Source organism: Microtus oregoni, unplaced genomic scaffold, assembly GCF_018167655.1.
Source record: "Microtus oregoni isolate MIOR12 unplaced genomic scaffold, Mior012 000000F_ref0000247, whole genome shotgun sequence".
Taxonomy (NCBI): domain Eukaryota; kingdom Metazoa; phylum Chordata; class Mammalia; order Rodentia; family Cricetidae; genus Microtus; species Microtus oregoni.
Genome location: NW_024543059.1, coordinates 11,692,905 through 11,707,174, shown reverse-complemented (window position 1 = coordinate 11,707,174; position 14,270 = coordinate 11,692,905). Strand labels below are relative to the sequence as shown.

The window sequence follows — 14,270 nt, the reverse complement described above, 5'->3', positions numbered from 1 at the left end:
CCATTCTCCTCCCTAATCATCCTCAATCCCTCTTATCTGATAACCTTTGTAATTATATTGGACCCGCCCACATAACCCAGGACACCCTTCCATTTCCAGAACTGCAGTCAGAATTCTAAGTTCTTTTTGCCATGTGAGGCAATATTCATAGGAACGAAGAATAACATAATCAACATAGAGTCAGCCTTCCACAGAGTCCTTAAGAGTCCCAGGCACAGTGATAGTCAGTTTTCTGGTACTATAACTAATACCTGTGATGAATCAATTTAGAAGAAGAAAGGTTTAATTTCAGTTCACAGTTTCATAGGTTTCAAGTCAGGACCTGCTGGCTATGTCGTTTGGGCCCGTGATGGCACAGGATCTCATGGTGGTTGCATATGCCAGAGGAAGTCCATATACTTTGCGGCCAGTAATAAAACAGAGAAAGGAGGAGACCAGTATCCCAAAGTCTTCTAGAATATACCCCTAATGAACTTAAGCCTTCCATTAGACCTTACTACCTTCCGACGGCTCCATGCGGAATCTGACAGCGCTAGAGGAAATAATCGGAAGCGAGTTAACTGCAGACCGCTGGTCTTCTTCCTCCCTGGACCCACTATGGCTTTTGGTTTGGGTCACGGTCATGTGTCTTTACTGCGTTAAGGTCCTCCGGACATGTATGTAGAAGCCTCTGCTTCTTTCCCTGGTTCATCTCCCTGCCTGTTGGGCCTGTGGCCTTCACAAGCGAGCTAGTCACAGGGCAAGGGCTGTCTCTGAAAGTGGCGGACATGGCTTCTGAGGGACACTCGCTTCAGAAAGCCAGACAGAGGAAACACAGAGACGGCTTGGTGGCTGAAAGGGAAAGAGCCTGGGGGACATGGCTGTCATGGGGTACAATAGGGAGGCTGTCTCTCTCTCTCTCTCTTTTTTTTTTTTTTGACTTGCCGGGGGACCACTTACATGGCGGCTTCTGTCTGGATACATCTTCCTTCTCTCTTTTCTCTGTCAGCGGAGAACCTCTGCTCTTCTGTTTGCTCTCCCAAGCCACCCCTGCTCAACATGCAGAGAACTGGACCCTCTTGCAAAGCTGGGTATCTGTCCCCAAGAGCGTCTGTGCTCCTGGTCTTCTAAGTCCCAGGCTCCCGGATCCAGAACTAATCTTCCCTCGTGGACATCCCAAAGGACAGAAGCTACCGACAATGCCCAGGGAAACTGGCAAAGGATTTTTCAGCCAAGCAAGACAGTTTGGGGTTGTGTGAGGGGTATGGTCAAAGAACTGACTGCCACCACCGATGAAAGGGTCAAGGGAAGTGATGGGCATTCCACTGGGTCCTGAGAGGTACAGCAGAGCTGGCTTCCCAGAAGATACAATGAGCTATTGGCTCGGTCACATGAGTCCCGCTCCTTCTACTAGTCCAAGGCAGATGGGGCAGACACCCTGGTCCCTGGTAGGTTCATCCCCACCCATCCTCTTTAGTTGCCACCATGCTGGCTGGTCTTGCCTCCTGAGGCCCTTTGCCATCCGAGCCTCAGAGTTTTCACCCACCTGGTTGCCTTTATCCAAGACCATCATTCTCCACATGGCTCTGAGCCAGGCTGTGTGACTCCGTTTACAGAGGCACCTGGAGCCTATGGTTTAAGTTCCCTGAACCTTGGGCCCTTCATCTATGAAGCAGAGATAAAAAAAAAAAAATAGCTCGCATCCCAAAAGGTAGCTAGATCGTTAAGTTAGTTAATCCACAGAATATGTTCAAACAGCCCTGGGCACATGGTTGGAGTGAAATGACAGAAATGACACTTGCAGGGGCTGGAGAGATGGCTCAGAGGTTAAGAGCATTGCCTGCTCTTCCAAAGGTCCTGAGTTCAATTCCCAGCAACCACATGGTGGCTCACAACCATCTGTAATGGGGTCTGGTGCCCTCTTCTGGCCTGCAGGCATACACACAGACAGAATATTGTATACATAATAAATAAATAAATATTTAAAAAAAAAAAGAAATGACACTTGCAGCTGTCAGGGCTGTCTCCAGAGCTCCACCAGTGACAGGAACTGATGAACAACAGCTGGTTTCAGGGTTTTCTTTGTTCAGTGGGGGGTAAGGGGGGCTTGAAGGACTTCAGGTGGATAGAAGGCTGTGTTTATCAGACTCCCATGGGCTAAGGAAGTGCAGGCCCTGCTGAGAACTGCGGGAATTTCACAGTCACAGTCAACTCCCCTGCTGCAAGGCTCCTTATCAGAACCTTTACCACACTGCTGCTGTGCACAGCGAGGCCACTTAGCTCTCTCCTTGTTCCTTTTGCAGGCCACCCCCAACCACAGCAACTGCTTGGAGTGGGGTGCCCAATTCCTTCTGTCCCTTCCTGGTGAGGGGCTCTCTCACCCCTCTCCACCTCTTTCCATCCCTTCCTGATGAGGGGATCTCTCGCCCCTCTCCACCCCCCTCCTCTCCGCACGCACATGCGCAGGCTGGCCAGGTCAGCATTGTCCCAAATAATTTAAGAAAGACCTGGAATATAGAGGGACTCTAAACTTGGTAGTTTTCTGAGTTTATCCACATGCAGCCCAATACCATACTCTGCAAACCTCCACCGGACAAGTACAGAATCAGACAACACAAAAAGAGAAGAATAAACCATCAATACCTTCTCTGGGAGACAGACACACAGGTACACTTGTAGGTTAGACCCAATCGAACCCAGAGAGTCAGGGGAAGTGGGCTGTCCTTCTCATACTGGCTTGCTTAGTCTACAGTAGCACTACCCAACCACCCACAAGGACATCCTGTGACAACCGATTCCTTGTTGTTCAACACGGTAGCCACTAAGCCCATGTGACCTTCACATTTAAAACCTGTTCCCAGTACTCGGGAGGCAGAGGCAGGCGGATCTCTGTGAGTTCGAGACCAGCCTGGTCTACAAGAGCTAGTTCCAGGACAGGCTCCAAAGCAACAGAAACCCTGTCTGGAAACCCCCCCCCCCAAAAAAAAAATAAATAAAATAAAAAAATAAAAAAAAATAAAACCTGTTCTATGAATTTAATTTGACTTCAACTTAATTGAAGCAGCCACCTAGGGCTGGTGGCTGCCACATTGGAAATCGTGGACTTAGATGTTTGATTTCTACAACCTCAGTCTCCTCTTTTCCTTCACATATAAAGCAAGAACCTCCAGAAGCTGAGGGTCTCACAAAGAAGGAATGGGTTGACCCTGGAAAGTGTTGGGGCTGTCGGGGGACATGACACTCGTTCTAAGTGTAGTGGTGGCAGTGGCTAAAAGTGTGGAGATTATGAGGCAGAGTGGGAAGGTGACGATGGAAAAGGGGGGCAAAAGGCCAAGGGGAAGACTTCAGCCACATCAAGAGGTGCTGGGAATCACACTGCAGTTGGTCAAATTTTGGGAAGAAAAAAAAAAAACCTTAATTTTTAGATGACTCGTGTGTTTCCAGCACTTTGTCACCTCATCTGTCTCTCATCAAATGCAAAGAAGGCTATTTTCTGGAATTAGAAGGAAGGAGGATCCAAGAAGATTGGGTCCCTATCTGCAGCCAGACTGAGGAGGCGATTCTATAGACTGGAGCAGGTGGGAGAAGAAGGCAGGCACAGAAAGGGATGGGCAGGCGGAGTCCTCTGTGTTAGTGGAGAAGGGAGAGCAGAGAACGGACTTTGGGAAGAGGAGCAGTGGGTGCCTGCTCAGGAGAGACAGATGGACAGACAGCTATGCACGCATACTCATCCCCACCTGAGGCTTCTGTGGCACTGCTTGCCAGAAGGAGCTGTTTCCATGGGGACACAAAGCTTCTGAGCAGAGTGGCTGATCCACTCTTACTAGGCGGTGTGAGGCTGAAGAAGAATCCTTCGATGCTAAAGCATAAAGGGACTTGGGGCATCACGAGGCAAGTCTAGCATTGTCTCCACTCCTACTTTCATCCTTTGGGACTTGGCCCTCTGACACTCCTGGTCCAGCTGGTTGAGTTGGTGGCATGCTTATTGGGAACAGTAGCCCTTAGCATGAACCCCCACATCTCTGCTGAGTGAGCCTGGCCTCTCATGGGTCCTTTAACCTTAGGGTTATCTTGCCATCCACAGCTCTCCTGCTCAAAGTGAGACCTCCTCTATGGACCTTAAGTTGTTCTCTCTATCTCGGGATTCAGATGAGGTCAAGTCTGCCCAGACCTAGCAGAACTCCTACTCCTACTTGCAGCAAGAACTGGAAGTCAGTCGGGCTTCCTCCATTCTGGATAGCTACATGTTACTTGAAGCCACAAGGAGTGACATCAATTCAAAGGACCTGCCAAAGGGGCACCTGACATCCCCAGGAGGTTTCTACCACGCACTGTCCCATTGGTGATCACCTATGTGTCCTATAGATGCAGGCATGGTTCTGCCTTGCTAGGGGACACCCAGCAGACTTACAGACTTCAGTGGGTTCCTGTACATTCAAACAAAGCCCCTAGTTGTCCTGCCTTCTCCCCTTCTGCAGTCAAAGCACTTGCCACACAAGCATGGAGACGCAGCTCAGTTCCTGCACCTATCTAAATACTGGTTGGGTGTAGCAGCTCACCTATAATTCCAGGGCTCCAAAGGTGGAGACTGGAGATTCCTGGAACAAGCTACCCGGGCAGACTGACTGTGTCAGCAAGCTCTAGATTCAGCTGAGAGACCACCTCAGTAAATACGCAGGAGAAAGATAGAGGATGACTCCCAAGATGAACCTTGGGCCACCATTCATATACCTGCACATCCTAAACATGTGCCCAAACACATTTGAACATGCATACACATATGCACACTAAACCCACATACACATGAGAAGAATAAAAAGAATTATTGTAGCTGATGTCAATAGCAATTGTAGCAAGTTAGGTGTGGTGGCGCAGGCCTTTGATCCTAACACTTGGGACATACTTAGACTTTTATCACCTAGATTATTTTGTTCACTTTGTTTCTTTCTTTTGGGGGTCAAATTGATGTAGACTTGATTATAAGGTGCCTCAAAGTCTTTCCTGAAGAATGCGGGTTCAAGCCTCATCATTTAAACAGGGGATCTCTTACCTGCAACTCTCCTCATCTAGACTTGACCCGCCCCCTGCTACTGACTTCTCTTTTTTTACTCCCAAATTAGCATCTCACTAAAAATGTTTTGCAGACTCTGTAATGGGTGCCTTGGGATTCCAGCTGAGTACTCGACACAACAGGGCCCCCCCTTTCCCCAAGAACAAGCTCAGGAGGCAGAACGCTATCATGGCTTCTCTCTTCATGAAAACGAGGTTCCTCCCAACAAGCCAAAGAAAAAAGATTGTTTAGAGTTTAGTTTTTGAAGGTTTATTTCTAAAATACTAGACATTTGAAATATACTGGATATGTCTTCTCAGGGCTGAATTTTCTCATCAAGATTGAGATATTTTCTCCTTCCTTCTGGTTGGTCGCTCAGGTTTTTCATTAAGAAACAATCCTTTATTGACTGGGGCGGTCTAAGGATTGCTGGTGAAGGTCATGACCTCTCAGAGAGGTCGCCAGTCCAGTCAGATGCCCTTTCCCTGCACCATGGCTGTGCAGCATGGGACTCAGAGATTCTTAAAGACAGAGACACCTAGAAATGCTGCCCAGGCCCTCAAAGATGCCCTCCTCTGAGTCCTTTGCCGCTTAATTCTTTAGTGTCTCATTTGTTTCTCTGACACGAACAGCTTGTCAATCGGTTCCTTTCTCGTTTCAGATAGTCAAGTTGGATTCTGTTGCTTACAACTCAAAGATATACATATGTATTTCCCAGGAGCAATGGACCAACATTATATTTAAGGTTTCTGTGATGGTAATAGGAATTCCGGCCCCCAGAGGCATATATATTTGGATGTTTGGTCACTGGGGGGTGGGCTTTGATGTTTCAAATGCTTGAGCTAGACCCCGCATCTTTCTCTCTTCCTGCTGCCTGCCAACCTGGTTGTAGAATTCCCAGCTGCCTTTCCCATACCACGTCTGCCTGTGTGTTGCCATGCTCCAACCATGGTGATAATGGACTAAACCTCCGAATTGTAAGCAAGTCCCTAATTAAATAACATTCCTTTATAAGAGTTGTTGTGGTCATGGTGTCTCTTCACAGCAACAGAACACTAAGATAGTCTCTCTTTTGCTAACAATCTGTGTTTCTGGTAACGCCACAAAACATCAAATATAGGGTATGAAAGTTATTTAGGAGGAGAAAAAAGGAAACTTGAAAGCTATGGAAAGAGGGGAATTAAAGTGTTGAGGTAGACTAAGTCATTTTCAAACAAATGTTCTATCATTTCAGTCTCGGTGAGAAAAACAGGCTTTTCTAGCCATTCATGCTGAACTTGACCAGGGTCTATGCTCTGGGTTGACCTGTGTTTGGCCAGCAGACCGTGTTATCAGAGTATGTCAGTTTTGTTTAGTTTTTCTGAGTTCATTTTTTTTTTAAATTTTGTTTTGAAATAAGGTATTACCTTGAAGCTCAGGTTTGCTTGGAATTCACTATACATCCCAGGCTGGCCTCAAATTCACCATGCAATTCTCCATACCTGGCCTCCCAAGTTCTAGAATTCTAGATACAAGCTGGTATGCCCAGTGTGAGCCAGTTCTAAACCCAGACTTTCGAATTTCTCCATTTTCCTCTCATTTCTATAGGAACATTCAACCTCTGTCATAAGAAGAATATGTCTGGGGAAGACTAAGAATAGTGGGGAACCGATCTGATCCCAGTTTCCATGCTGGAGCAAGGCTCAGCGTAGAACAGCTTAAGGCCAGTGCTATGATAGTGTCCCCCAAAGGTCCATGAGTTAAATCAAGCTTTGCCATGATGCTATTAGGGCTAGCTTTGTGGGAAGAAGTTAGATCATCTTCCTCTTTCTTTGTTTCCTGGATGCCATGAAACAAGTAACTCCTTTCACTCCTAGTTCTTGTCCTGACCAGCAGGGCCAACAAACCATGAACTGAAGCCTCCAAAACCATGAGCCAAAATAACCATTTCTTCTCAAGTAAATTTATTTCAGATATCAGTTTAGGCTGCCTGCCTGGACAATGTATAGATGCATCAGAACGGAGCAAATGCTTTGCAGCGAGACTCTCATCATTTTGTTACACAGCATTCTGAGAATAGCTCACAGATACACATCTCCTTTCACTTGAGAGGTCTACCCGTGTCCAGATTCATGCAGCCTGGGCAGAAGTGGGTTGCCTACCTGCCACTCTGACCTGCGTAGAGGTACAGGCTTTGCAGGTGAGAACCTGGAACTCTTCCGCCTGGTACATGGAGTAGTCAGTGCTGGCGACGACCAGGGTGTCTCCAGGCCTCCAGGACTGCACATTGTCCACCAGGTTCAGGATGGTGCTGTTTACGTTGGTGTCGATGCTGACCGTGAGCTTGGGCCTCACTGTAACCCCAAAACAGGAAGGAGTGAGAGGCAGCCCTTTGCCCTCAGCAAACATGTGGCTGCCCACCTCTTCCCCCTCCCCTCTGGAAATCGGTAAATGCCAGGTGTGCCCTTCCAAAACCCAAATCATCAGGCTCTCTCCATCACAGTCTCAGTACTTACAGGTTTTTGAAGTCAACAAAAACCCAACCAAAAAAAGACCCATTCATTAGCTCCGGGCAGAGGAATTTTCCACTGACTTCTAAGCTGGTTTTCAATGCTCTGCCTCACCACACCCACTTTGCCAAAGATGTAAAACAAATATAGACCTTCTCCACTGTTATTTACAGTAGCTGTAAGCCCCACCCCCAGTCCATCCCTAATGACTGCTTTCTGGAGATGCTGATTCCAGAACAAACCAGCCGTTTCCAGTCCTTTCTAAGGAGGACCGCCTGGGGAACTGGCTTTGAAATAAATAACAGAAGAGGCAGAAAGTCTGTGTCAGCCCTGTCCACCAGCACACTGACTTCTTGAACCATGCCCACCCCTTCTAGAAAGGTGTATGATAGGGCGGAGCGTTGCTGTCTGCTTTCAACTCCAGGGACGTCTGGCTGCTCCTGTCTTTGTGCCTAGACCACTCAGTGGGGGTAATTATGACTCTTTGATACTCCACACGCTGACCCAGCCATCCCGTTTCACAGTGCCTAGCAGCCAGGTCAGAGACCAGAGCACAGTTGTATTTCTAACCCAACAAGGAGCCAGGATCTGCCTGCTTACCAGGTTTCCCACATAGGAATCGTACTCGGTAGTTGCGGCAGGCTCGGCCCCGGGTGTAGCAAGCAAACCTGTAATCTTGGCCATTTTTGTAGACAACTTCAGTGTTGAGGGCAACTCCGTCCATTGTTGTGGCCTGAGGATGGAATGGAAATTACAGAGTAAGGGAACTTTTTTATGACGCAGGGAAGCATTGGTTAATGTCCACATTTTCTATTTACAAGGCTAAAATTGTCCTCACTGCAAAACTATTTACAGCAGCCCAGGACTATTATCCCGATTGTCTACTAGAGTTTTGTTATAAGAAAGACAGTATTAAGTCTTGGGATGGAGGTGGAGTGGCCTGATTTGGGGGAAGAGAATCAGCTAGGTTTGGGACCTGGAAGGAAGAACACCTTGCCTGTGTCCTACAGGACTTCCTGCTATCATTGTGTGCACATGTAAAGAGCACCCAGCACACAAGGGCTCTCTTAGGCTCCTGATATGCCCCTACTACCTGATGAACTCCCTACCACTGTGAGTTCACCGAAGAAGCTGGATAATTATTTATCAAGGACTCACCCCGTTCAACCCACAGGTGCTCAGAAGGGTTTTTACATGCCACCAGAGCCTTGAGGCTCTGTGCCCAGGTTCTCCCCTCAAAGGCTGAGGTTTGGTGGGTTGAGGCTGCAGCCTGGGCAGCAGGACTGTAAAAGCAGCCCAGGTGATGCTAACAGGTAGGAAAGTTTGGGATCCAGTGCCTCAGCTAAAGAGGTAAATGCTCGCCGGTATCCATTGCATCCTCACAGAGAAACTAGGAAGAGGCAGTTGGTTCTGGCGATAAGGAAAACAGTGCGCAAAGAAGATGAGCATCACAAGTCAGTGAGTGGCAGAGGCAAAAACGAAGCTCGAGTTTATAAATTAGCTTCAATGATGCTCCCATTCTAGCTGTGCCCAGCCTAAAAGGCCTTTGTTCAAACATCCTGTTCCTCATTCCACCACCCTCTGTTCGCCCCCATTGTATCCTTGAAGTTGAGCGGGGATGCCAAGCAAGAAGCGACAAGGGCAGGGCACAGTTTAGGAACAGGCTCAAAGAAGGGTGGTTCCTGCCAACTGGGGCTCATCCCAAAGCCAGGGTGTGTCCGTCTGCAGACTGTGACTGTCATTCAAAGATGTGCAACTTAGAAAAGCACTGTGGCCATCTTTGGCACAGAAACCATGGAGACAGGGAGACAGACTTGGATAAGGAAGGAAAGTATCACCAATGAGAGAGAGAGAGAGAGAGAGAGAGAGAGAACTAGACTTTTTAGGAAAGATTATTTGTACCTAATGGAGCCACAACTTTGGCTTGAAAGGAGGTCGCCCAGATATGCATGCTAAAAGTCAATTAAATTCCAGCTCTTTCCAAGTCATGTGGGCACGATTTCCATGGTCTCTGCAGCAGCTGAGACCAGGTTATAAACTTGTCCCTAAGGAGACCCACTAAGGCCCAAAGAATTCATCACCAAGTTCAAGGTCATCAACTGTTAAAGAAGCCCTGCTCCTCTGACCTCAGAACCCCACAGAGCCAGCTCCATCTTCAAGGGAGTCCTGTCATCCTGACAACAGTAATGGGCCCTGGCTCATTCGTTACCCATTAGGACTGGATATTCATCATGGGACAAACACCAGAAATGATTTCAAGGAACTGCTTAATTACAGAGCTTTCTCTTTTAATGACCTCAGTCTTGGATAAGGAGAGAGAGAGAGAGGAGAAGAGATCTATCACTGCTAAATGGGAAGAATCTCTAAAGAAACATTATTATTAGCCTTGCTTGCAGATAACAAAATACTTAATAATATTATCATGGTTAGCAGTAAATTAAAATACTTTTGAACAGGGCAGGGTGTCACTTGCTTTTAATCCCTGCACTCAGGAAACAGCGGCAGGTGGGTCCCTGTGCTGGCTTGGTCTACATAGCGAGTTCAAGGCCAGCCAGGCTGGTGAGACCTTATCTCAAACCCTTCCCCCAAGTTTTTGAATGAAATTTGTAGAGAACATTCAGACGCCCATGTATGGAGTCAGTGAGCCCGTGGAACCAAGTTTTGAGGGAACGTTTATGACCCCTAATTTTGCACTGAGCCATGAAGTCAAATAATCTGATGGACCTCTACAGCCATCTGTAGGCTGTGAACAGACCGTGAACGCAGAATGAGGACATGGGGTTTAAACGGACTCTCACTCCGTGGGTGGTAGAAATACAGAGGCCACCCTGAGGAGACATGCCACTGCGGGTACTTCAAACGGTCACTGGTCCGGAGGGGTGCCTTCTCTGGCTTCCAGAAACAGTTTCCTGGCCACAACCTCTAGGCCAGCTACTGCGGGGTCGGGGGTGGGGGGGTGGCGGACAATGACAATCCCGCTGCTGCCTCTCGCTTCCCCCATTGCCTTCTCCAGTCCTGTGGAGGCCACAGATGTCTGCCTCACCTTGTTCCCAGAGAACCTGATTATGTCCACATGGAACAAGTGCCCAGAACCCATGTCACACGCAGTCCCGGGCAGTGGGAATGATACAGCCATGATGAGGGCTTAGTGGAAGCCCCAAGGAAGTGGCAGGCGATGGGCAAAGAGGCATATGTGAGAATCTTTTGTTTCAGTGTGTGTGCCCAATGTGACAGTCATCCCCTCCTTCAGGTAGAATAGAGTCTGAGTGGCGGACTCTGAATGGTGACTTCTATACACCTTAGAGGGAGCAGGGCAGAGGGCATGCTCTTCCTCTGGGTTGCTGGGCATGGCTAAACTTCATATCCTATCTGCCCACTGTGTACTCAAGAGCCCAAAGGGCATCAGAGCAGATGAGAGACGTGTGGGCCAAACAGGCCCCTGCAGCTGGCACTCTCCGATAATAAGGATCAGGAACTCAGAGGCAGGTGCTGGAGTCTTAGCTTCCAACAGCTAAGGAACCTTTGCTTCTCCGTGGTGGGAGTAGAATAATTAACCTCCTTCAGAGGAGGGGGTAGACACGCATACCACCCAAGTGACAAGAAAAGGCTGTGGCCCACAGAGCTTTCTTCAAAGCAGAGAAGTCTTTGGGATTTCCCTGGCTGTTGTTGTGAGGTCGGTACCTGTATGTCAATGGGTCGATTGCAGATTTTTCCTGGGTAAGCCGCTCGGAGATCTGAAATTTTCTCCCCACCTTTGCTCTGAGGTACCTTATCATGGTTGAACCACTCCGTCCATTCCACGTCTAGGTGGAAAGCAGAGACAAGGTCAGACGGGAAGCCGCTCCTATTGACACTTCTCTTTTGCAAAGGCAGCATTAGTTTCCTGTTACTACAAAATCAATGAGCAAGATGTAGAGAAATAATAACCCACCCAAAAACCCGCTCCCAACGCCCATCACTACCATGGCTGCTTCCCGCAAGCTTCTATGACCAATACCACAATCTAACACATAAACTAAATGCCATAAGCCCCCGTGAAGAAGCCACACACATCTTAACCACTGGGGAAAGCTTGTTGACAGTTTCCCCATGTGGCTTGGTTAATCAAAGACAAACTCCGTTGCAATTTCTTCATTGATGCCTAGTAATGTGTCCCTGCTGGTGTAAGAGAAATCCTTGCTATACCCAGCCTGGGCTGCTGCTAGCCGGTTTTACCAGCCCGCCTCTAACAAACCCCTCACCTTGAACCCATTCGCTGGTTGAAGAAACATTGAAATGTTCGCCGTGCTCTGTCTGGAAGAGTTTGAAAACCCGGGCAGCAGCTGAGCCTTTGTGACCTGTCAGAGACACCAGACACTTGAGGAAGCAGAAACTCCGTGAGGAAGCCCTCACATCTGTAGATCTTTGATTTAATTTGGATTGGCTTTAATGTTTGTTTTGTTCTGTTTTGAGACTGGATCTCAGGTAGCCCAGGCTAGCCTTGAATTACATAGTCAAGGATAACTTGAGTTTCTCTTCTTGCCTCCACCTCCCAGTTGTCGGGATTTTGCCCAGTGTGCACCACCAAGTCCAGCTCACAGTGGATTTTTGTATTTTACTCATGGTTCTCTTGAACCATTTCCTTAAGGAATTTTAGCCCCCTAACCTGATTATTTTTGTCATTTGGAAAGTGGTTACATTCATTTTTTTTTCTTCTGCGGGTCAGTTTTGAAAGCTCAGTTGCAACTTTCTGTCAAATAGAGAGTTGAGAGAACCTGTTCTTTCTCATGATCTGAGTTCTGCCTTGGGATTAGAACCGGCAGCTCTCACCCCATCTGCATGTGGCAGAGGCTATGCTGTACGATGAAGACCCTCTACAGGGCTGCGGATGTAGCTTAGGTGATAGAGAGCTTGCCTAGCATGCATATGCCCTGTATTTATGCCCAGAGCCACATAAGCTAGTGATGGGGATGTAGACCTGTAATCTCAATACTCAGGAGGTGGAGGCAGGAGGACCAGAAGTTCAAGGTCATCCTCTGCTACCAGGGAAGAGGGCCTTGGTCCTGCCTCACGGGATGAGACAGACTTTGTGGACTCCCCACGGGAGACCTCACCCTCTCTGAGGAATGGATGGGGAGTGGAGTGGGAGGAGGTGGGAGAAGTGGGAGGAGGAGAGTGATTGGGAACTAGAATAGGTATGTAAAATAAAAAAGATTGTTTTAATTAAAAAAAGGGAAAAAAAGAAATTGAGACCATCTTAGGCCACATGAGACCCTGTCTTAAACAAACAAACAACAAAACCTTTCTATGGCTTCTAGTCCTTACTGTTCCTCTGGAGGCCTCCTCCCAGCGCTTAGCTTTTCTTTGTCAGGGAATAATTTTTTGAGAAGTTATTAACAATTCTTTGGAGATGTTCAAATTCTAGGGAGAAATCTATTTTCCTCCAGCATGGACCTTTGTCCCTGCCTCAGAATGTAGTAACTCAAGTGCCCAGAGTCTCGACTGGGCCCTGGCAGATGGGCAGCTGTGTTCTAAGAGTGGTCACTCATAACCCACACAGCCCCTGGTCAGGGAGACAGCGGAGGGGCCCGGACCTCCCACCATCCATTCATTACCTTGGTATTCGATGTGGTCTTCAACTGAAGAGGAGGGCTTGCCCTTCACAGTGATGAAGCTCCAAGGGTGTCTGAAAAGAAAAAAAAAAAACCAGAAAGTCAGGTTTTTCACACACTGGAGCCTGCACTTGGGCGGGCAGAGTGAAGACAGGGTTCCATAGTTGAGTCTCCCTAGCTGCTAGAGGAATTTACCATCCACTCATGGGCTTCCTTTCCCCATAGAACAAGAACCCATTTTTTGCGAACACAAGGGTGCCTGCTTCCTCACCAGCCAGCTCGCCTGGGCCTCTGCACCCTGGAGACAGCTTTGACTCAGTGCTGGCATGAATGGGTATGAATCATAATCACACAAACACGCCAACAACCCAGCGGTGCCACCCGCCAAGCCCAATTAGATCTTGCAGCAAATATAGAAGCCGTGTTCTGACAGAGGCAAGTCCACGTGTGCCCACTGCCTCCAAGAGTTGAGCTCTAGAAAAATGGCACCGGATACTGTGACCGGCCACTTCGCCACCTGCCTTAGACTTTAGAAAGGAATGAAATACGTTGGCTCAGTGCTGGGAAGGGAAGGAGAAAAAGGTTTATGATTTGGGAGATGATCACGTGGCCCCTTCTCTTTGGGAGTGTGAACTGTCCACAGGCACGTTCTTTAGTGGTCTTTGCCTTTCCAGCATGCCACACGCAGTGGCAGGGGTGAGGGCTCCACCTTAAACACATCACCCTAGCATGTTGAACGTCTATACTGTAGGGAATTAAGAAATGGTAAAATGACCCTCTAAGTTTTCTCCCTGAAGCGGATCCGAAGCCTTTACCCCCCACGAGAGAGGTGCCCTCTCTCTAGAGCTGAATGAAGAGTTATTCTGGGAAGAATTCCAACTCGGTTCACTCCAGTTAGCTTATCTGAGAAAGGCTCATCAGATTTTCTCATTTATTCTCTCCACTTCATGAAACTTAGCATAAAATAACTCAGTTTGAACTATTTGGATTCTTACGGCTTCCATTTCCCAAGGGAGACCCTGCGGCATGTCAAACTTAACACAGTGAAATCAGTCTGCCTTTCTTCCGAGAAACAGGCCCTTGCTGAAGACCCATCCCCTGAGAAGGCAGCAGCTACCTTTGCAGGACAAAGCAAAAGAAGATCTTGGTGTGAGAAGCTTC

At 48.0% G+C, this 14,270-nt stretch overlaps 1 protein-coding gene across 1 annotated transcript in view; it reads right to left on the bottom strand.

Annotated features, from left to right (window-relative positions):
• The window catches only part of LOC121452242 (cell migration inducing hyaluronidase 1), a 142,343-nt gene that overhangs the window by 40,937 nt on the left and 87,136 nt on the right, over positions 1-14,270 (bottom strand). The window contains exons 7-11 of the mRNA XM_041658199.1: positions 13,113-13,183; positions 11,760-11,855; positions 11,200-11,321; positions 8,119-8,251; positions 7,171-7,362 (exon numbers count right to left, since the gene is read on the bottom strand). Coding sequence (XP_041514133.1) covers positions 7,171-7,362; positions 8,119-8,251; positions 11,200-11,321; positions 11,760-11,855; positions 13,113-13,183 — 614 coding nt within the window. The remainder of the gene's footprint in view (positions 1-7,170; positions 7,363-8,118; positions 8,252-11,199; positions 11,322-11,759; positions 11,856-13,112; positions 13,184-14,270) is intronic.